This window comes from Nansenia antarctica (genome assembly GCF_963989245.1).
Source record: "Nansenia antarctica genome assembly, chromosome: 19".
NCBI lineage: Eukaryota > Metazoa > Chordata > Actinopteri > Argentiniformes > Microstomatidae > Nansenia > Nansenia antarctica.
Genome location: NC_137692.1, coordinates 14,853,318 through 14,876,558, shown reverse-complemented (window position 1 = coordinate 14,876,558; position 23,241 = coordinate 14,853,318). Strand labels below are relative to the sequence as shown.

The window sequence follows — 23,241 nt, the reverse complement described above, 5'->3', positions numbered from 1 at the left end:
TACCTATACATTCCTCCATCCATCCAGCCATCCTTCCATCCAACCAACCAACTACCCAAACGATCTTTACTTCAACCGCTACCATACTAAGACTCTCACTTTCTTTCAACTATCTTTAAACTTTTTCCACTATGAAAATAAGAAAACGTTATTTTGGAACTTCTCTGGGGAAGTGAATCTAAGTTCATTGCTCATTAGGATATTTGTTTTGTATCAATGTGCTCGCTGTCCTTTTGCAATGTCTATATCCAATTCCATTAGCCTGTTCAGATGTTGGACACTTTTATAACAAGTCCTCTTGTGCCCCTAGTGGTAGGCTGATGACATATTGCATTATGCATTGCATTTTCTTACATAACTAACCATCGTGATATTTTAAGGTACAGTAAGGCTCCCAGCTGTTTGATGGACATTTTGATTAATTACATTGACAGCTGTCAAACATATTTTCATTATTAATGTGTCAAAAGTCATTACTGAAGTTCATGACACCACTGAAGGCATTACACTGTACGCAGGGTATCCTATAATCTGGCCGTATATATCATAACATATATAATTAACATGGGAGAATTATGTGGGCATAATAAATGTTTTAAATAAAGTGTAACAAATATTTTCAAGTGCTTGTTAACTCTTGGCTCCAGTGAGGTAACATGGATTCTCATGAGATTACGACTGCTAGTGGCTGCTGGCCTGAGCTAGATTACTCTTCCTGCTACGACTGGTGGATTGATGATTCACTTGCTTAGTCAAATGTATTGATTGTAAAGGCCAATGCACACGGCCCCGATTTTGTCGCACCGCCGAATTTGTTTCCATTGTTTTGAATGAGACAATGCACACGCGTGCGATGCGATATTATCGCACGACAACATTCGATTCTCCATTCACAGTCACACCAATTGAAATAATTCAAAGAATTGAGAATCGAATGTTGTCGTGTGACAAAATCGCACGCCGTGTGCATTGGCCTTAAGTCACTTTGGAATAAGGCATCTACCAAAAATGTAAATGTAAATGTAGGTTACAGCAGTGGTCTAGAAGACTACAAATTAATGTGCCACGGGACAGATAATTGATGTCGCATGTGTCCACGGAACTATAAAATAAAACTATGAGTTCTTAAAAAAAGGCATTCCAATAGCTGCCAAGACACAGATTCTCTTTTTATCACATACCTTATATTTACTTTACACAAAAACCCAACGCAAGCACAAGACCAGAGAACTAGGGGGTTTATGGATTTAATGAACTCTTTCAAAGGAGGTGATATACATTACATACAAAAATACCCTTTCAAATACAATTTATTACCCTAAAAAAGAAAAACAAAAAAAACATCTTGATCAGTTTTCAAAAGCAACGTGAATGAGAAGTTTGAAAGAGAGTGGTGAAGAAGATGTAATTCAGAAATAAACCTAACTGCTATGTAAGGTATTAAAAAAAATTACGTGGTACAAATATGCAAATATAAATAAAGTGACAAGAAAAAACCCCAATAATGAAGAAATAAGCCTTTTTCAACACATAGATGCTTTCTGTACACCAGCCAGGGCAGTGCAGAGAAACCATTGTTTGGAAAAGAGAGCAGAAGAAATGTGACGTCACCGTCTCTCCTCAACCATGACCTCAGGATACACTATTTTAAGAACCTCCACAGGAGGTGCAGAGGGCCAACACCCAATACTAAGGGAATCTGAGCACGCATGCACGCACACACACACACACACACACACACACACGGACCAGCAAAAGCTTTAAACCATTTTCACAAATCACCAAAAATCCAGTCACTGGCTAACTTCATAACCATGACCCAGCATCACAACCTTTACGATCCCCGCGATCCCTCTCAGGTGTCAAAGGCCGGGTGAGGTCAGGAGAAGATAATATGGGTTCATTCAGGGGCTAGGGCTAGGTCTACTAGGTCCGAAGGCTGTGAGACAATAAGAGTCTACGGGTTGAGGTTATAGATATGGTCATGGTTATGATGCTGTGCAAGTGCTAGCAAAAATCCACAAGGTCCTCCCTGTAACTATATTGAAACCTATACATCAATTACAAAAAAAAAAACTCATGATGGGGGGGGGTACATTTTCTTGACACAGTGGAAAAAAAACAAAACCATTTTTTAAACTTTTTTTTTTTGGGTTATAAAAACTACAATACAACTGTATAGAAAGACTAACAGTGATTTTTTTTCTTTTTCTTTTTTTAAGCTGAGTTTATGTACATAAGCTACACCGACTGTACAAGTTCAATTTCACCCAAATAGGTGTGTAGCAGACATGGACTCATTTAAGGCAATTTAAAACAAAAAAAGAAACACAAGAAAAACCCCCAACAACAACAGTGACAGCTCTCTCTCTAACCATTTGTCTTTTAAGTGACTTCTTGTTCTCTCGGTAAGAACTGGTCGTCCGGCGTCATCCAGTGGCAGAGGGTGTTTAAAATCATCAGCGCCTCACACTTTTCGCCAAGATGACTCTTTCAGGTTTGCAGTCAGTGTTGGACAAGCATTTCCGGGCCATGTGACTTAAATTAGTTTGGGGATGGAGCGGTGAACTGTCGAGACTGAAAGTTAGTTGGATTGGAGTTTTTGAACCACACGGCAACTCTTATTGTTGGGGAGAAGAGACCGCTTCCAGCAACTCTCTCAGTGAGAACAATAGAAAGTATCCACCGCATCGAGCGAACGCACGTCGTTATTGGTATTGGGATGATAACCCGCGCGCCACATCCATCCGTTCACATTTCTATTCACATAATGTGTATTTAGCCTGCTCCGTCTCTTTGAGCCGCTTGGACTGCTCGTCCACGTAGGGCGAGTGGGGCCTCTTGGGCGAGGCTCCGTTGACGGGACCTCCCACAATGTTAGAGAGAGGAAGCGTGTGTTCTGTGGTGGAGCAGAGGCGAGGGTCCACACTCCTGCTGACTACTGTGGGGATTGTGCTGCCAGCAGTGGGCGCCAGGGAGGCTGTGATGACAGAGGCAGAGAGAGGAGAGATGACCGTCAGGGTAGGGTTGGGGTCATTGGAAGGTTTTACTGGTAGCATATGGTGTACACGCTATATGTGTTGCTAATACACTAGCCAAGAACATAAGCCAATGTTAATCAAATGAATAAAGTGGCATATGCAATACACGAGACGTGATCAGAGACTGTGGAAGATGTATAGCCTGCTACAGAGAGTGAGAAAAAAATATTCTGAAGCCTATACACAAGTGCGAAGTGACCTGTTGACATAGATTAGCAATGCAGAGGCAGGTCTTAAGTAGGAAAAATAAACGTTTTCAAACATGAACTGCCAAGCACATGACAGAATACAACCGTGATTACTTTTGTTAACTGAATAGGCCACTAGATTTAGCTTGTGGACATGCTGTAAAATACGGGAGGGAAACGTCTGTCACCTGGACCATGTGCTGCTGCAGCAGGTGGCACACAGATTCCACTTGGTAGTATTGTACTTCTTAAAAAGTATTACAGGTGTTGCAAGTATTTTGGCAGGAAGGTTTTAGAAACCTGGGGGGGTATTCCATCAACGTCGCTAAAGGAAAATCCACACTTATTTTGGCTAACTCTCGTGAGATTTATCAGAATAAGCCTGTATTTTCCTTTCGCGTCATTGATGGAATACCCCCCGCGATACCAGGACAAGCCTAACCGTCAGCAGTACTCAAGTTAGCACATTCAGGAGTGATATTGAAACAGGCTAGGTATGTAGACCGGGTATAGCTGTGATTAGTGATGCTCACTTGAGCCGATGACTGGGATGGACATGCCCTGCTCCGTCCTGGCCGGAGACACGTCAGACGCTGGGGAGCTGTCCACACACAGAGGGACGGGCATCTTCAGGGGTGTGATGCTACATGAAATGAGGAGAGAAAGATTTTTAAGAATCAATTGAGGCATAAAAAAAAATAGCAGCACTAAAATCATTCCCAGCTTTCAATTGGATTTTTCAATCTCCTCTCCTTTCTTGCAACTCTTCCTAAGGGATTAAAGGGATATTTACTCTGAAATCAAACATTCCATCGCTCCATGTTTACACAGAGTAGTATCAGGTGTGTAAAGGTAGTGTTTACCTGTGTCGGTTGAGGGCTAGTTCGATGGAGTGTTTACCTGCTTCTGTTGAGGGCTAGTTTGATGGAGTGTTTACCTGTGTCTGTTGAGGGCTAGTTGAGTGTTTACCTGTGTCTGTTGAGGGCTAGTTCGATGGAGTGTTTACCTGTGTCTGTTGAGGGCTAGTTCGATGGAGTGTTTACCTGTGTCGGTTGAGGGCTAGTTCGATGGAGTGTTTACCTGTGTCGGTTGAGGGCTAGTTCGATGTAGTGTTTACCTGTGTCTGACTGTTGAGGGCTAGTTCGATGTAGTGTTTACCTGTGTCTGTTGAGGGCTAGTTCGATGTAGTGTTTACCTGTGTCTGTTGAGGGCTAGTTCGATGGAGTGTTTACCTGTGTCGGTTGAGGGCTAGTTTGATGGAGTGTTTACCTGTGTCTGTTGAGGGCTAGTTGAGTGTTTACCTGTGTCTGTTGAGGGCTAGTTGAGTGTTTACCTGTGTCTGTTGAGGGCTAGTTTGATGGAGTTTTTGACAATGCGACAGCGGTTGCTGGAGGGAAGGGGAGAGGATGCGTCTGGTAACTCCATGCTGGGAAGTCTCTGGAGACGCACAAATGAACACAGTCACACATGATACTACCTCCAGAAGAATTAATGAACAACAATCATAATTAAGTCTACAGTAAACATGTCCCCTACATATGATGTAAGTACAGAAATTATATAAGTCCTTATAGGAAACTTTCTTTTGAGGAGATGCAAATATGTCCAAAATGACACGACTGTAGCTCTAACGGGACAGGAGATGTGCTTGTTCGGTGTTTGCAATTTCCATTGTTTACTATAGAACCCCCCGTGGGATAATCTTTGTAAATGTCACATATTTATGGCAAGACATAATTAAGATATAAATTGTAAAAGGCATGTTGACTAGGGGTGCCCAAATGTTGCACATTTGTACAAGTGACTTGCCACAACCAGTAAATCTGCCTATGAGTTTACAAGCATTTTATGCAGACTAACAAATGCAAAATACAAAAACTTCAGTCGATGTAAAGATGAATACCAACGTCATAGACACAAAACTGCTACTACTTTGGACATTAATAAGGCGAGTAAAAAGTTAATTACTTGTACTCTTGTTGTGTCAATGGTTGGAATTGGCCTTGACTTCTAGAAAAAAGAGAAAACAAATTCAATGTAGTCAATTCATTGTGTTTGGAGGAAGTCAAAAGAGGAAATCCTCAACCAGGCAGGATTTAACTAACTGACATTTTGACAGCAAGCTGACTAGTCCATCTGATCATCCAGCCTACACTAAGGACAACAAGACATAGTTGTTTCTACAGAATATTGCGTGAGGTTAGCATTTCTTTTAAGTAATTTGCAAGTGGGTTGAAATAGTAACTCACCCCATCCCCTGACTCCAGGCCATCACTTGAAGGGGGGTACGGCTCCTTAAATGCAGAGTCATCATCAGTGGACACAAGCTGTGGCAAAAAGAGAGACAAAGTGAGCATCATAAGTCCTCAGACATCACAGTGTGAATCCTGAAAAAGTTGTGATTACACTGCTAACAACTGATTTTCACACTGTTAGAACTTGCACTACATACATAACTGTCATCTTCTCATGGAGATTGTGTAAAAAAAAAAAAAAGAGAGACAATTAGAGTCAGTTTATATATCCCAGTTAAAATACTGGGAGCATTACGGTGCACGACTGGTGAAACCAATACAACTAACTAATCAGTTGCATTTGATCGCTCTCTCCTCACCGGCACTGGGACCTTCTTGGACTGCTCCCCCATTGTGGGTGAGTGGGGTCTTTTGGGTGCAGCAGCTCCATTGACGGGGGCTCCCACACCGTTGGGCAAGGGCTTCTCTGTGGGGCTGGTGTTGTCGGGGTCCACACTCTCACCTGTCACAATGAGGTTGGCGCTGCTCGCAGAGGGCGCCGCCTGGGGGACCACATCGGCAGTGTCTACTGAGAGAGAGAGAGATTAATAAATAGAGAGAGAACGAGAGAGAACAAGGGAAGGATACATTCCATTTTTGACATTAAACTTTTATCCAAAGCAACTTAAAACAACTACGGTACATTTGTGTGCCACGATACATGTAGGCTGGGAAAAGCTCAGAGGATGATGCTCACTTGAGGCGATGACTGAGATGGACATCGCTTGCTCCGTCCTGGCTGGAGACACGTCAGACGCCGGGGAGCTGTCCACACACAGAGGGACGGGTGTCTTCAGGGGTGTGGGGCTGCACCACAGGGCAAGGCAAGTTTATTTCTATAGCACTATGTCATACAACAGGGGCAATTCAAAGTGCTTTACATATAGCAAGTAGAATTCAATTCAGTGGCCTAAATGTATGCTCCGTGTTAATAACAGAACTATCCTTTTACCGAGGAAATGCAGGACTAATTTCTTTTTTTTGTGTTTTTCTTTTGTTTTTAACGGTTTACACGTGGCCACACCTGTTGTCAGTGTCTGCAGCGGGTACGGAGGGCTTGCTGATGGGGGTTGGTGAGCTGAAGGGCGTCCCTGAATCTGTCTCTCTTGAGCTGTCCAGCTGGCTGCTGTCTAGAGAGGCGCGCTTAGAGCCTCCGCCGTTGGAGCTGCGATTCAGATCAGCTATGCTCTGCAGTGAGAGAGAGGTGAGAGAGAGGAGGGAGATGAAACAGAACAGGAAGAGGGATGGGAAAAGTACAGCACAAATGATTAGGTTCAAATGCCTGTTCTTATAAGGAACACATGATTAATTATTAGTGCTGCATAGAAATCACCAAGATCGATAATAAACAACATTCTAATATTAGATGGTGTCCAGTGCACCTCTCCGGGTCATTTGGTTTGAACAAGGAGAAAGATAGGCAGGTTGAAAGAGAGTGTCACACCCATCCATCTCTTTGTTCTGACCCTTGACCCAGAGTTGGAGGAAGCACTCTCCCACCACGAGACCAGTTAATATAGGTTCCCCATTTATTTGATTCTGGACCATCACTAGGTTCCTTTATCTTACCCTCTTCTTCCTCTGAACCAGTTCAGGAGGGAGGTACTGGTGGAGCTGCTTTTTCTTCACGTGTGTCGCCTCGATCTTCATCCCATCCTTAAGCATGTTGATGTTGTTGGCTTGTCTGTACACTGCAAATTAAGAAAATAATAGTATTATTATATTTCATGTTGTTGGCTTTGTTTCTTGTATTTAATTCTCTTATGAAAAGTAGGTGCAAACTTTGTGCAGGTATAAAAGCATAGCAAGTAAAACTCAGTCGGTAATTGTGTTGTCCTTGTGTCTCCAATGAAAAGTTAAGTAAATGAAACCAAATGAATGATTCCCTAAAAAGTTTGACATTTCATCAAGATTTTGGGGGGTGAGGGCAAGGAATGACCTCTAAAAATGAATCAGGAACTTATCGAAGTAATTATCAACAATGGATAATCAAGTAATTGAACGTGAGAACCGCCAAGACATCCATACAGTAGGTAAGGCTTTAATAGACCTCCATACAGTAGGTAGTAAGGCTTTAATAGACCTCCATACAGTAGGTAGTAAGGCTTTAATAGACCTCCATACAGTAGGTAGTAAGGCTTTAATAGACCTCCATACAGTAGGTAGTAAGGCTTTAATAGACCTCCATACAGTAGGTAAGGCTTTAATAGACCTCCATACAATAGGTAGTAAGGCTTTAATAGACCTCCATACAGTAGGTAGAGCTTTAATAGACCTCCATACAGTAGGTAGGGCTTTAATAGGCCTCCATACAGTAGGTAAGGCTTTAATAGACCTCCATACAGTAGGTAGTAAGGCTTTAATAGACCTCCATACAGTAGGTAGTAAAGCTTTAATAGACCTCCATACAGTAGGTAAGGCTTTAATAGACCTCCATACAGTAGGTAGTAAGGGTTTAATTGACCTCCATACAGTAGGTAAGGCTTTAATAGACCTCCATACAGTAGGTAAAGCTTTAGACCTCCATACAGTAGGTAGTAAGGCTTTAATAGACCTCCATACAGTAGGTAGTAGAGCTTTAATAGACCTCCATACAGTAGGCAGTAAGGCTTTAATAGACCTCCATACAGTAGGTAGAGCTTTAATAGACCTCCATACAGTAGGTAGGGCTTTAATAGGCCTCCATACAGTAGGTAAGGCTTTAATAGACCTCCATACAGTAGGTAGTAAGGCTTTAATAGACCTCCATACAGTAGGTAGTAAGGCTTTAATAGACCTCCATACAGTAGGTAAGGCTTTAATAGACCTCCATACAGTAGGTAGTAAGGCTTTAATAGACCTCCATACAGTAGGTAGTAAGGCTTGAATAGACCTCCATACAGTAGGTAGTAGGGCTTTAATAGACCCCCATACAGTAAGTAGTAAGGCTTTAATAGACCTCCATACAGTAGGTAGTAAGGCTTTAATAGACCTCCATACAGTAGGTAAGGCTTTAATAGACCTCCATACAATAGGTAGTAAGGGTTTAATTGACCTCCATATAGTAGGGGTTTAGTTGACCCCCATACATTGGTAGTAGGGGTTTAATTGACCCCCATACAGTAGGTTTGCAGGATGGGAAATGAGCCTTGCACTTGCAAACATCCATGTTTGTTTACATTTGTCACCACCATCAGATTATTTTAATCTTCTGGAAAGTCAAAAAAAAAAAAAAAATCTCACATAATGTGATACATTGTGAATTGCTACATTGCAAACGGAGGACGACTTCCGTTTAGCAGCTCATGAATTGCAGAGATGAACAGTGGAAATGATAATCTGGTTAATCTGGTTATTTTAACGAGGCAATGGGACCAACTCAAGCATTCTCTCACAGCGCAGAGAAGGGGGGGGAAATGTTTAGCGCAGTCTGACATGAATAAGAGTGAGTCAGCTTTAATAGCGCAAAGAATTTTCATGCGAGACAGGAGTAAGGATTTTGGGCTTCAGTGGGACAATAATGCATTTATTTATTCTGTATAGCAAGGTGGACTGCTTGAAGGGGGAGAGCGTGCTGGAATAACTGTCACGCCTTTGTTACTCAGAAATGATCAAGAAAAAGATGACCCTCCCCATCAACCATACTTTTAGTTACAGAACATCACTACAAACGTTCCAACGCAGCGCACAGTGCAAACAAACCACCATTTTATTTTCAAACATCCTTCACAGCTTAAAGTTAATCTACTGTATACAAGTAAATGTTTTGCCTGCCGAAGATATGATACCGTACTGTACAAGCAACTCATATAGCAAGCTACAGGACAGTACTCTTGCAATGTAAACATATCCATCATGCTCAACGATGCCTCCTGGTGGTTGTTTGGCCGAGGTGAATGAGCTGAAAAGTGTTCCATCGCTTCTACCTACAGCATCATCTCAAAATGCACCGGAAAATCAGTTGCCTGACGCAAAAAAAGTTACTTTTAGTTACCTAGATCCAGAGTAATGTCATCAGTGGACTGTACTGGGTCCTACCTGTGTCTGTGAAGGACTGGATGTCATATGTCAAGTCTATGTTAACACTCTCCACATTCTCCACTTTCTTGAATATGATTCCGATAAACCACATGGAGACAAAGTCAGTCCTGTTGAAATAACACAAGTGTCAGCTAACAAAATCAAGCCATTTCAAAACACCGTCAACAAAAACGTCTCAAATTGCACCAAGGCAAGGCAAGTTTATAGCACATTTCATACAACAGGTTTTTTTTCTTCATACAACAGCACCATACCCTCAGATTATTCAGGAAGAAGTACAACAGTTGTCTTTCAACCTCTATGCATGTACGCTGGGTGCTCTTCTCAGTTAAGATATCTTATATCTTATAATGAACACCTTCACTGAAAGCCCATCAGTCTTCACTACTAGAGCCTTTATTTATGTAAACCAATTTATTTACATAGCCTTTATTTATGTAAACCAGCTCTTTTCCCTTCTTGTTTTTAGTTTTTTTTTCCTAGCACCAGGGGAGCCCCCCCCCTCCCAAATTTCGTTGTTTGGTACCTGTACTATATCAATGACAATAAAGACCATTCATTCATTCATTCATAGAGATGCAGTGCTACTTCAAATGCTCACAGTAAACTCCAGTCAAAAGAGAACCTTCACCATGTTCTACAAGACTTGTAGTCCGAAAGTAATCATATGTCTTCACCAAATGTCACAACCTGTGACTTTGGTTTTTCAAACCGTCACTTATGAGGAAAATGATGCTTTTGCCTAATCATCATATATTCTATATTATTTTAAAACATGTTTTTAAAAATGTTGGTTCAGTTTGAAAATATGACTTAAAATATAAAATATGATTTAGCTGAGGTGCTGGAGCTGAAGAGTATCAAATGGGATGAAAAGAAGCATCCGCACACTCAAAAAAAAAGAAAACAGTTTTTTATTGCACACGCTTTCAGTCCTTCTTCAGGCATACCTAAAGCCTGGTACACACAAAGATAATCTGGCCAATTTTGGCCCGATTCCTCCCCTTCCGACCAAGGACAGCAAACGCCCGATTATCGGATGGCTCTAAAGATTATCCTACAAGATTATCCTGTGGTGTGAGGTGTGTTAAGAGTAAATATTTCCCGACAATCTGCTCATAAAATGGTTGGGGCCGACGATTGCAAATATTAAACGTGTTCAATATTCACGATCAAAAGTCCTCGTGTGTGTGGGCGAAACTGACAACTCGCGAGTCCGATTGTGACGTGGAATGGAATGTAGCCAATCAAGAAGCGAGCTGACTGATGCGTCGTCTTCTTCTTCTTGCCCTGTTGCACATGGCTGCCTCGTACAGGTCAGTCAGGGTACTACTACCCTGATCACGCGAGATTTCTGCCTTGGGGGTGAGACTCTAGACTGTCGTAGGGACAGATCTTTGTATGTGGTGTGCTGTATTGCGAAAATATCGGAGCACACCACCCACAATACGATCAAAACTGTTCAATACATGATTTTTTATCTTCATGTGTGGGGTCTCTCTCAGATAAAAAAATATGTTAAGATTTAGAAAATCTGTGTGTACCAGGCTTTAGGTACACCGTTTTGAGTGTGCGGAAGCATCTTTTCATCCTGAATTGGTCACCTTGGAAACAGCCTCCATTTTAGAGGACAGTTGCTGTTCATACTCAAAATCGAACATTCTGATAGTTCCCAATATGGTGCTTCTGGCGTAGCCAAGCCCATTAATATATTGTATTAAAAAAATAAATAAAAATAATAATATGCCATTATATATATTCTATTCAATATAAAGATATCCTATGTGCCACTTTGAGAGCACACTGATTTATGTTATCATTTATTGTTGAGGTTTGTATTACTTTTTTGGGCAGTTTCTTTTTTTTTTTTTTTTTTACAGTTTTTGGGTGCTTTATAAAAAATAATTTCCTGGACTCACTCGCTGCGGCTCTCCTTAGAACCAGGGAAGGACTGTGGGTTGACGTGGGCCAGAGTGATGTACTCGTTCCGCTCCAGGTTGCCCACCAGAACACGGATCTTGGACTCCACCAAACCGATCCTGGGGAGAGAGAACAGTGTGCCTACTCAGGAGGGGGGCATCATATAGAATATATGAAATTCAAATAGAATGTACACAGCTGACATGACTTACACAAGAGGAATAAGAGCACTGCTCAATACATTTAATTCCTAACCCTACCCCCCCCCCCCCCCCCCCCCCCAGGTGAATATGCTTTATTTGTCCACCCTGTAAAACATGTCCACCCTGTAAAACATGTCCACCCTGTAAAACAGGATCTTCATCACCCTGATCCCCAACACTCACCATTCTAAGTGGTTTTCTTCATTGGATGCACTAGCAGTCAGTACGATGTAATGCCTGTTTGAAATAAAAATCATAGATAATTAGCCTACAAATACACATTCCTCTTTCAACAAAGAGCAAAGATACATTCAAACAACTAATACATTTAAAAGACATGGTCTGGACATGATACATACTTGTACTTTTGAAAGAAGTTGGGGGGCTCAAAGAGTTTGGACCATTCCGTTTTCCCTTGAAGAATCTCATCTGTGACACTGAGGCCTGTTCATATCAGACACAGAAGAGAAACAACTAATACAAAGAAGAGGTAACACTTTACATTAACTTTCTTTCTTTTCTTTTCTTTACATTAAAAGTCCCCTCACCAGGGGCATTTTATTAGGCAGTGCAGTCTCGACCGGAAAGGCATGACAATGCCACGTGATAGGAATTCCTTCCTGGCCAAAAACGTGTTGAAATTGTATAACTTGAAGTACATCAATTACAAAGACCCTCGTAGAATCAAAACATTGTGCATCTTACTGCCAAACTACACTGCTGTCACAAGCCATGACACAGTAACAACCCCCAACTGTGAGCCCCAGTTGAAGCAGCTCACTGTGACCAATGAGACATGTTACACCAGACACCAGAGGAGCACTCCAGGGGGCCATTCCACTAAAGGTGGCTTAGTATATCGGCGATTGAAATAAATGCGGCGATCAGGCAACTCGGGATTGGAATTCAAGCCTCAGGTGATTCCTCGAACGAGGATCAGCCTTGTGTCATCAGTGTTCACAGAAGATAGGCTTACAAATCTTCGATATGGGCGCGTGCACGCAGACATAAAGAGCCCCGAAGAGTCGATCTGTCGAAATGAAGATACTCCACTCTGCAGGGGTCCTACATTTGCACAGCAGTCCGAATTATTGATTTTTATGAAGACGGAAAAATAAGATGTAAAATAGTGCAATACTGCCGCAATTAACAAGGCGAGGGAAATGGTTTGGCAAGAAATTGCTGACCGATTAAATGCGTAGGTCATACTAGCCCCAGTTATTGTTATATGTTCATATTTTAATAAATGAATATTACTACTGTGGTGATATCAGCAGCAGGCTACAAACCGTCATATCGCCGCAATGACCTAGTGGTATCGACCGCTGCCACAGGATTTATACGTCATTTTTAGACGGTGGTTCGAATCCCTCTTCGGACACACTTTTTACTGCATTTCGTTGTCTGAATCTAAAAAGTATGTAGGCTATAAAATTATGGTGCAGGCTAATTTACAAGAACTGACACGATTACAATGGTGTTTGAAGCCTTAGCATGAAATCTTCGGTTAAATGTAAATTTAAAAATCACTTAGTCAAGTCTCGAACACGCAACCTTTGGAACTCTAGTTGGCTGCCTTAACCACTGCGCCAGCCAGACCGCTGTGATGACAGCAATGCAAGTTGAGACCATTTCCTTTTTCTTTTTTTTTTACACTCTTTTATTTATTGATCTATCGATCTATCTATCACACTTTCAAAATATCAAGTTATCACACAATCAAACTATCTATCGATCGATCACACTTTCAAAATATCAAATTATCTATCTATCACACAGTCAACCTATCCATCTATCTATCTCGTGTGAAGTGGGAACTAATATTTCCTAAAAGAGGAACTGTCATTCGGGATGTAGTTTCCGCCTGTACCACTGCGCCAGCCAGACCGCTGTGATGACAGCAATGCAAGTTGAGACCATTTCCTTTTTCTTTTTTTTTTACACTCTTTTATTTATTGATCTATCGATCTATCTATCACACTTTCAAAATATCAAGTTATCACACAATCAAACTATCTATCGATCGATCACACTTTCAAAATATCAAATTATCTATCTATCACACAGTCAACCTATCCATCTATCTATCTCGTGTGAAGTGGGAACTAATATTTCCTAAAAGAGGAACTGTCATTCGGGATGTAGTTTCCGCCTGTGAGCCTTTTTTGACGTGCGCGTCGCGACCAGGCTAATTATATCTGACTCAGAAAGAGCTCAACCAAGCAGCGAATTATTTGAGCCACATTGATGGAACCGAACGCAAGCTAACATTATCGAGGCTTAGAACTTTATCGAGGCTTAGAAGATAATCGACCTTAGTGGAATGGGCCCCAGGCCCGCTTGAATTTGAACATTTCAAGTCTATTTTCCTGGGCAGCGAGAATGTTGCAGAGGCATCGATGCACAAAAGCAAACCGATCATATCAAATGTAACATTCCCATATAGTCTCAATCACCCTAAAACCAAGTCAGGAAATAGCTAAAAACATCCAAAGGTTCTGTGTGGCTTTTTAGGCAAGTATTAAAAAAGTAAAAAAACAATGACTCAATTGTTGATAGCTGGCAGGTATAGGCTACTACAAATGATGAACAACTTTTTTTAAGAGAGCTTCCAGCCTATTGCACTGTGTTTAGAGAAACGCTTGTTTCTCGTCACACTCACAGTGCAGCACCCTAAAAACTGTGTTGACAGAACTTAAACTTCAGGCTCATCTCAGTATCAGTTTCCCCCCCCCCCCCCCCCCCCCCCCATTTTTTGTAAATAAAAGGCAGTCTATGCGGTGGGGCATGAGTTTGCGGCCCTACTTCAATTTATACACACTTTTCTGCAGCCCAGCACACCGGTAAGGTATGTGGGTTTTGATCACACAGTATGACAGAAATAGCGAAAGAGACAAAAACAAGAGGCTGTGAACTGATAGTGCAGCGGTATGTTCCAGATGCCCCCCGTTCCCACGCACCGTATTTGAACTGCTCACTCATGATGGTGCGAGTGGAGGTGGAGACGTTGTAGGTGGAGTTCTGCTGGGGGTAAGCAGGCGTGATGATGGGCATCAGGTGGTACCTGTCCGAGGGGTTCACCTGCCGACAGGAAAGAACAGTGTTGTTGGTACCATATAATAGCCATGGTAGCCATCTCCAGCCAGCCAGAAAACTCTCTCTATACACACACACACACACACACACACACACACACACACACACCCACTTATTAGCCAGTGTCCAACTCAATTGCCTAATGCCCTGTTCTTTTTCTCACACAAACATATTGTAGCAACATCATAATGTCACAACATAAAAAAAAACATCAGCGTCACAGCAAAGTTACATGTACACTCACACGGGGGTCCCATACTGGCAGGTTCAGATTGCTGTCTTCAGGCTGTTTCAAAAGCACAGGATTTGGCCATTCCCTGCCAAAAAGGATTAATGACAGAGTGAGCGATATGATTTGTCAGTCTGACTGTGCACTTAAAGCTAAGGGTGCAACTAAAGGGGCTGAACCTCACTTTTTCCTTCACTTAAATATTAGTTACTTCTTCACAATACATGGTCACAAGATATGGTGGCTGATTAAAAAAAGATACAATTACGTTGTAAAGTCAAGTCTTGATTTGTCTATCATAGTAATTTTCCCTGTGAGAGATGAATGCAAGGGAGTGGAGCAAATCCTTGTGAGCGAGGAGTGATTTTTCGGACCACTAAACTGCGCTCACATGCTCTGCTTCATGGCACCAGATCGAGAATGGCCAGAACTACATGGCATGCCTACTGCATCCCACATTAACCCAGTGCAAGTCCAGGGAGAAATTGTATTTGAAGTACATTTCTAGCATTCAAATCATTAGAGATTATTTTCTCTTTATTCAACATTGTGTGTGTGTGTGTGTGTGTGTGTGTGTACTGTCACCAAAATCATTAGGGAATCACAATAATAAATAAACATTTGGTCAATAGATCAATAAAAATACCCAAACCCACATATAAAGAAAAGGAAAGCCATTTGTTACAATAACCCATTCTAATAGGGACGGGGTCCTTACCACTTGGAGAAGACCAGAAAGAACTTGTGGACAAGTGTAGCAGCCACAGCGTTGGGGTAGAGCTGGCAGGTGCGGGCCACCAACATGGCCCAGGACACGCCGCCAAGGAAACCCAGCATGTTAGAGTAAATCCCACGACCTGAGCATGGAGGGAGGGGAGGGGAGCAATGACGTTTGGTTACAGAGCCCTAGCAGTCATCAAATGCACAGAAGGGGCAACCTGACCTAACGGTCAGAAATTTGGAACTGATTAATTTGCCAAAGCACACCTTGACGGTAACAGGGCATCATTTTTTACATTTCCCTCTTTTTACCATTGTGTTCTGAGCTCCTGCTTTAATGATGGACAATCTTAAGCCTAGTTGATCCCAACTGACAATACAGTTCTTTTGAACCTCTGATCATGCAAATCAGAATTATGGTAGGAGATCCTTCGCACTCTTGAACACTTGGAGATATATAATGGCACATGCAAGCACCCACCGATTCACACAAGATTAAAATAACTGGTCTGGACCAACAAGAGCTCAAGACTTACGTTTCGCCCACAGTTTGATGGCTCTTAGGGTCAGTCTGAAGTTCTCCTTATTTGGTACCAAGTACAAGATCTCATCAGTGACTCTGCAGCCTGTGTGTTAACATGAGGGAAGAAATAAATCACACAACAGCCAGTTTAGTTTTAAAAGGTTGACCATAATTAAAGAAAAATCTTGAATCCAGAAAATTCTTTTAACTCCATTTGTTGAGTTGTATTGGAACTTCTTTTTATCTGTTACAAACAAGATAGTGTCGGCACTGGCCTGCTCACATGAGAACGGATATTAACGGTGTTACACTGCTATGAACAGATGACTGATTACCATTGAGGCTGCGGATGCAGCGGATGTCCAGGTTCCTCAGGTGAGAGTCTCCTCGCAGGTCCAGGTTGTCAGGGATGGACTGCAGAGCAAGCCTGGCAAACAGGAGGTCAATCTGGCCCACAACAAGGAGACAGGAACATCCTACGTCATACTTTTTCGATTACAAAACATTGAGAATATACACAATCTGCACGATCAAGCCCACCATACCTCTATGCCATCGAACTGAAATTTGATGACGGGTACAAAAGCGTCCTCCACAGCCTGAAAGAATAAATGTGTTGTCAAAAATGTATTCCAGGGACAACACAAAATATATGTAGAAGCACATAGATAATTATTATAAAAATAGAGAGACTATTGAGGTATAGACATATATTCCGGTATTGTCCACTACTCGAGCATGGAAACCTTATGAATCATGCTAGACTTTGGAACGTGGCATCCAGAAATGATTCATTTATTTGGCTTAAAATTCTGTGATTTTTGCACCATGTTTTCTGTGTGATGGTAACTTATTTCATACGATGATATCAAGAGGACAATCACTGTACACATCGCGGGTGATGGTAAAGCTTTCTATAAGTATACTTTATCGTCATCTCACGATGTATATGCGAATTACTCACGGGTAATTACCAATTACTTAAATATTTGAGTAATTACTTAAATATTGGCGAGTTTAACTGTCTGCAAACGAATGTGTGATGCGTCTGCTGCCATAATTATGTCCCACTCATTAATCATCTATGATGTAACTGGAAGGAACCGTTTATGAGGAGGAATAGTGACAAATGACTCACTTTCGCAGCTCAATGGCTTTCAAAACCTCTCCCATCATTTCAAGCAGGTTGCCCGAGTATCGGCACACGAGTTCGGCACACCCCTTGCGTTACAGTTAAACCAGATACTATGAGAACTCCGATACATGTCCAGAACTGTAGCCACAGCCTAAAATAAAAAGGTCCCTCTTTGGGAAGACTCACCCGTAGGTCTTTGATTTCCTCATGCTGTTTCAGCTTTTCAAAAAAAGACTGGAAAAAGTCTGTCCTCTCAACATGTCGAGGGGCTACACACAAGGCATCAATATCAGCGCCTGCAACACAAACAATCGTTTAGCACCAACGGCACACAGGCTGAACATGTACTTCCTCCCTAACACGGGGGTCTGTGAGTGCTGGACTAGGACAACAGGCACACCCAGTAACAAGCGAGTTGGAGACCTCCGCTCTCCTTACCTTTTGTATGCACTCCCAGACGGTAAGACCCAAACGTGAAGATCTTACCCCCAACATTTGTTATTGCTGATGGTGGGAGATTCTGAGGGGATAAAAAAAATAAATAATAATATTACCAAGCTGTAATTTGAACTGCAAATTGCCTTGCTGCCACAGGTGGTGCAAAGTTGTAAATTGCACCTTTGACTCGCCATTTAATTTATTCATCTTTCAGCAACAGCCTTCTTTACAACTTCTCAAATTAAGATGCCCCATCTCAAGCACCTACCTTTGTTTCACTGATCTCTGAAATCCAATCCTTGATAAAAGCATTTAACTTCCCAAGGACTGCAAGTCTAGAAATAAAACACAAACAGTTATAAAACATTTTATCCAAAACATAAAAAGGGTCAAGCAACCAACCAATTACTCCTACAGGGGACATTTAGACTCTGAATGAATACGTTCATTTTATATGTATATGCCACATTCTGCCTTACCTGTGGTTCAGTTCATCTTCATCCTCGAAAACTCCAAACGGCTTCATTGAGTCGCTGAGCTTCTTGGTGTACTGTAGATCGATCTCCCGGGGGGATGCGTGGCTGATGGCTGAGGTAATGCCATAGTGTTTCAGAGGCTGCTGCCTGCTGGGCATACTGTTCCTGATATGAATATGTTGAGAGGGAAAAATAGATTAAACCCAGTGTTTCCCATTAATTACCTAGACTGTAGTGGCCTGCCATAGTCTAATTTGTCCTGAAGCGGCTGAATTTAGCAAAGTAAGTTTAGCCGTTTGGACTGCTGTCAATTAGCACAGTTGCTAACTAGGCCTACATTGTTACCGTACAAAACAGATATTATTTAGCCTACCAATAATGAATTTCATCAGTTAACATGCCTAGCCTGTATCAACGAACTTCAGAGTCAGATGTTCTTGCTAACTTTTTTGTCACAAGCAGCTTGGCTATTGCATGACAGGTTTGTTTACCCTCCTGAAGAGAGGAATTTACCACTTTGATCAAGTTTGTCTTGGGGAGGGCTAGGATAAACTATTAGGCCTACTTTTATCCAAGAATTTACAGTGGTTTTGTACGTTTTTGTTAATTAAATATAACTAAAAGAATTCAGTAGATGATCAATCTGTCATAACGGTGCCATATTTGGTCATATAGGCTAATCATAATCATGCCATATAATCGCAGGGTCCCCAGTTTGATTCCGTCCATCGACATATCCTGCATGTCACCCCCCCCTTCCCATCCGTGTTAATTTTGGCAGCTATTTTAGAATTATTCTTAGTCTTTAGCTGCAACGTTTGCAGGAAAAGTGCTATACAAATAAAAGTTATTATTATTATTTAGATGAAAATGCACATTAGTTTTAGTCATATTTAGCCATTTTTATCCTTCTTAGTTTTGAAAACTCTTAACATTTGAGTCTAGCCTAGTTTTAGTAGACGAAAACTTGTCGCAGAGACTCCCTGCTTTATATTTGTTTTCTATTCAAATGAATTCAACTGTTTATACAAGTATTGGAGATTAGATAGATGCAAGTCATCAGGTGGTATGACGTATGCTGGAATTTCTACAGATTTAGGTGGCTGTTGCAACTCTTAATGCAACATTTCACTCTAACACTTTTATTTGTGTAATATCCTTACCGTAGCTGGATATCTGCATCCTAGCCTCTCTCTCCTATCAAGGTGATTGCCTCTATGCTGTCCTCTCTAATACTTAGCTAAGGATATTGCACAAACAGAAGTGTGGAATGTTGCTTTACTCAAAGTCAAGAAACGAAACATTCTTTCTTTGTGATTTATTTTCTGAAACTTCACATAAAATCAAAAGAGGTAGGCCTATGAATTACTCTCTCATATTAAAGTAAAGTGTGTCCATATATCGGTTCTCTTTTTTTCTGCCGAGCCCAACTGGTGTTGAAGCCATCGTATTAATCACTCACTAATTTGGTGCTCTTGTTTGCGGGTGTGGCACATAATGTGTGTGTCATATAATGGGGAGGGAGGGGTAGGACCCGGGCAGTGTTCAACCAATGACAAGGATGCACTGCGTTGCTTAGATTTTGCAAGATACCAGTAGATGCATACACGGTTGGGAAAAAGAATCGCGTCATTTATTGGGAAAAAGAATCCATGCAATTTCAATAGTGTTGTTCCGATACCGATACTAGTATCGGCATGGCCACCGATACGCACAAAAATGCTGGTATCGGTATCGGCGAGTACTTTACAAATTTTTTCTTTTTTTTTCTTTTTTTTTACTTAAGTTTTACAAAAACTTTACGGGCTGGTTTCACAGACAAGGATTAAGCCTAATCCTAGACTAAAAAGCATGTTCAATAGAGATTTTACATTGAAAGTGTGATTTAGTCTTGTCTGTGGAACTGGCCCTACGAGTTTTACAAAGGTTTTGAGCAGTGCCAGACTAAGTGTTAGCAATAATTTTACATCGAGGTGAGTATGCGGCTCAAAAAACATGTTTTTTTGTTTTGTTTTTTCAAACGCTGTGGTATCGGATCGGTACTCGGTATCGGCAAGTACTGCACGGTCAGGTATCGGTATCGGGATCAAAAAATGGTATCGGAACAACACTAAATTTCAATGTCCATTAGTCCACCTGCCTGCACCACTAACATTTTAGTCTCATCTCGGTAATGAAAATGAAAATAGATTTAGTCCGTTTTTATTTTCCAAGATCTTTTTTTGTATCTATATTCACAAATATTTCATCACAATTTACGTTAACGAAATGAACACTGCTGTGAATCTCTACTGTCTCTATCCCAACAAGGCAGAAATGCCCTAAAAACACACACACTTAACAAAAATATAAAGGCATTGAAGGCAACACTTTTGTTTTTGCTCCAATTTTTCACGCTCCCTCAACTTGCGACATCTGTGGCATCGTGCTGTGGTAAAACTGCACATTTTAGAGTGGCCTTTTATTGTGACCAGCCTAAGGCACATCTGTACAATAATCATGCTGTCTAATCAGCATTTCTGGATATGCCATATCTGTCAGGTGGATGGATTATCTCGGCAACGTGTTGCGTTTATATTTTTGTTCAGTGTATACGTATCACAACAAGTTAGATTGAACAACAAATCACTGATATCAGTATATGCAATGCACTGAACATGTGCAATTCTTATTTGGCATACTACAAGTAGCCTAACTGTGCACTGTGTAAAATAAATAAATGTTGCTCCATTTATCAATGGAAATCATTTCAGGTCATGGATTTTTTTGTGTGCCTCATCAGCATTAAGAGCGTATTTTTGTCATTGTTTCCCTGTGAAAACTGTGATAAAAATGAATCCTGTGAGATGTTTTGTTGTTGTTAATAATCTTGTAAATTCTCACCCCCAGTAAATCGGCATTCCTACCCACAAATTCAGGTCTATCAGGTACCACTAGTCCTGTGCTAAACTATCCCACCAGTCCAGTACCACTCATCCTGATCAGGGCGACTTAACTTTAAAACAAGACAACTAGCTGGACACAGCGAGCGGTTGGCATCAGACAGGCAACACAGACAGAGAGTCAATTCCACGACAGTTACTCGTGCAACGCACAAAGGGTTCACAAACACGAAGCTTTGCCATAGAAAATTAAACAATCTGTAATATGAAAAACAACAAAAAATATCAGCACCACCAAACTAAAGCTGAAGTGATGAGGACGGAGAAATGTTTCCTCTATCCAAGTCATCTGACATCACGGGAGCATACAAGTAATACGTTGTTATTCTTCAAGAATCAATGAATAGATCATATTTATATTTATATATATAAAAAGACGGCTTCACTAATAACAGATCGCGGCTTCAAAGACATCAGGCGAGCAAACATTTGGTTGGGCAGACAGACTAGCCAGCACAAGTGTTAAGTCAGTTGGTATTTCCTCAACGTTACCTGACTGACACAGACAGGTACAACGCTTGATAACACACGACTAGACACATTGTGACGTTAGAATTCTAAGGTTCTATCTCCATTGTGACGTTAGAATTCTAAGGTTCTATCTCCATTGTGACGTTAGAATTATAAGGTTCTATCTCCATTGTGACGTTAGAATTATAAGGTTCTATCTCCATTTTTGGTTGTTTATTAATGCCTGTGTGGTGTTATTTTTAAAATGTTGACATGTTTGAGTTAGTAATTCATAAAATACAAAGGTTCCATCTCACAGAACATAATGGAATGTACAAACTTTGACGCTCAATATCTCTGAACTACCCTAAACGGAGATAGAACCTTATCATTCTAAACGGAGATAGAACCTTATCATTCTAAACGGAGATAGAACCTTATCATTCTAAACGGAGATAGAACCTTATCATTCTAAACGGAGATAGAACCTTATCATTCTAAACGGAGATAGAACCTTATCATTCTAAACGGAGATTCTAGAACCTTATCATTCTAAACGGAGATAGAACCTTATCATTCTAAACGGAGATTCTAGAACCTTATCATTCTAAGCTCACGAACTGTTGTTTTGAAATGCGGCGAGCTCAAAAGTGAGGCTAAAAACTAACAGCTAACGTTTAGAGCTAAACGGATTAGTTAGTAGTGATAAAGCCAATCCCAGACCAGCTAGCTAACAACATACAACTGACAAACACAGCTAGGCCTTACATAACAATAACATGAAGCTAAAATATCCATCATGTAGTTAGGTTAAGTAAATGTGAATCCGAACAAAAACATGACTATTTCCGTGTCGGGGTAATGGCTGCTAGCTTAACCAGCTAGCAAACTAGCAGGCCTTCACCCTGGCTTTGTTCATTGTGCTAAGCTAACCGCGGCTAGCAAGCTCTCCCCTGGCTAGCTCGCTAGTTAGCTTTCATGGTTGTTGTGATAACGCTTGGCTGTGTTGGTTAAAGCCTAGACTTCTTTTCAACTTTTTATATGCTTTTCCAATGTAATGTACAGCAACATGGGCAACTTACGCTGACATTTCTTTCATGACCATCCGAAGAACAACTTTGTTTTCCCCTTAGAAGAAACTTATAAGATAACCAAACTCCAGCAGCCTATTTATACACACACACAATAGCGACTCCAATATGGCGCTCGAGGCATCTGTGTATCCCGATAAGCTTTGCGTTCCGTAAAGGAAACGTTACGTCAAAAAGGTTACGCGTTTGCGTGCATGAAAAAAATAGTAGTGAGTATAGAATCGAAAGGCCCCTCTGAGCCATGGCTGAATTTATGGCTTCACTACACCAGAGATGTTATGTAGCCTACCCACAGTACAATCAGTTGTCTGCAAGCCAAGGGTGCCTTTTATCTATATTTATTTGTATTCGTTTATTTCTTTACTTGTTTTTACTTGATTTATATCACACAAGGGGGAGTGCTGTTATACTGAATATCAGCACTGGCATAGCAGCCCAGCAAGTCTTTCAGATGTGTACGTTTTCATTTATTGTA

The 23,241-nt window shown here is 41.2% G+C and overlaps 1 protein-coding gene across 1 annotated transcript; it reads right to left on the bottom strand.

Annotated features, from left to right (window-relative positions):
* Positions 1–1,279: 1,279 nt before the first annotated feature.
* On the bottom strand, positions 1,280–18,441 carry papolg (poly(A) polymerase gamma; the record flags this gene model as incomplete). The annotated part of the gene is made up of 23 exons (XM_080549215.1): positions 1,280–2,980; positions 3,763–3,872; positions 4,563–4,666; positions 5,198–5,239; positions 5,479–5,556; positions 5,844–6,052; positions 6,221–6,330; positions 6,548–6,711; positions 7,093–7,214; positions 9,541–9,650; positions 11,463–11,582; positions 11,850–11,903; positions 12,026–12,110; positions 14,627–14,747; positions 15,007–15,079; positions 15,710–15,848; positions 16,248–16,337; positions 16,570–16,681; positions 16,780–16,833; positions 17,556–17,665; positions 17,808–17,889; positions 18,076–18,142; positions 18,287–18,441. 23 exons carry the CDS (start codon positions 18,439–18,441, stop codon positions 2,760–2,762), a joined length of 2,532 nt encoding a protein of 843 aa, XP_080405341.1. The 3' UTR covers positions 1,280–2,759.
* Positions 18,442–23,241: the final 4,800 nt, after the last annotated feature.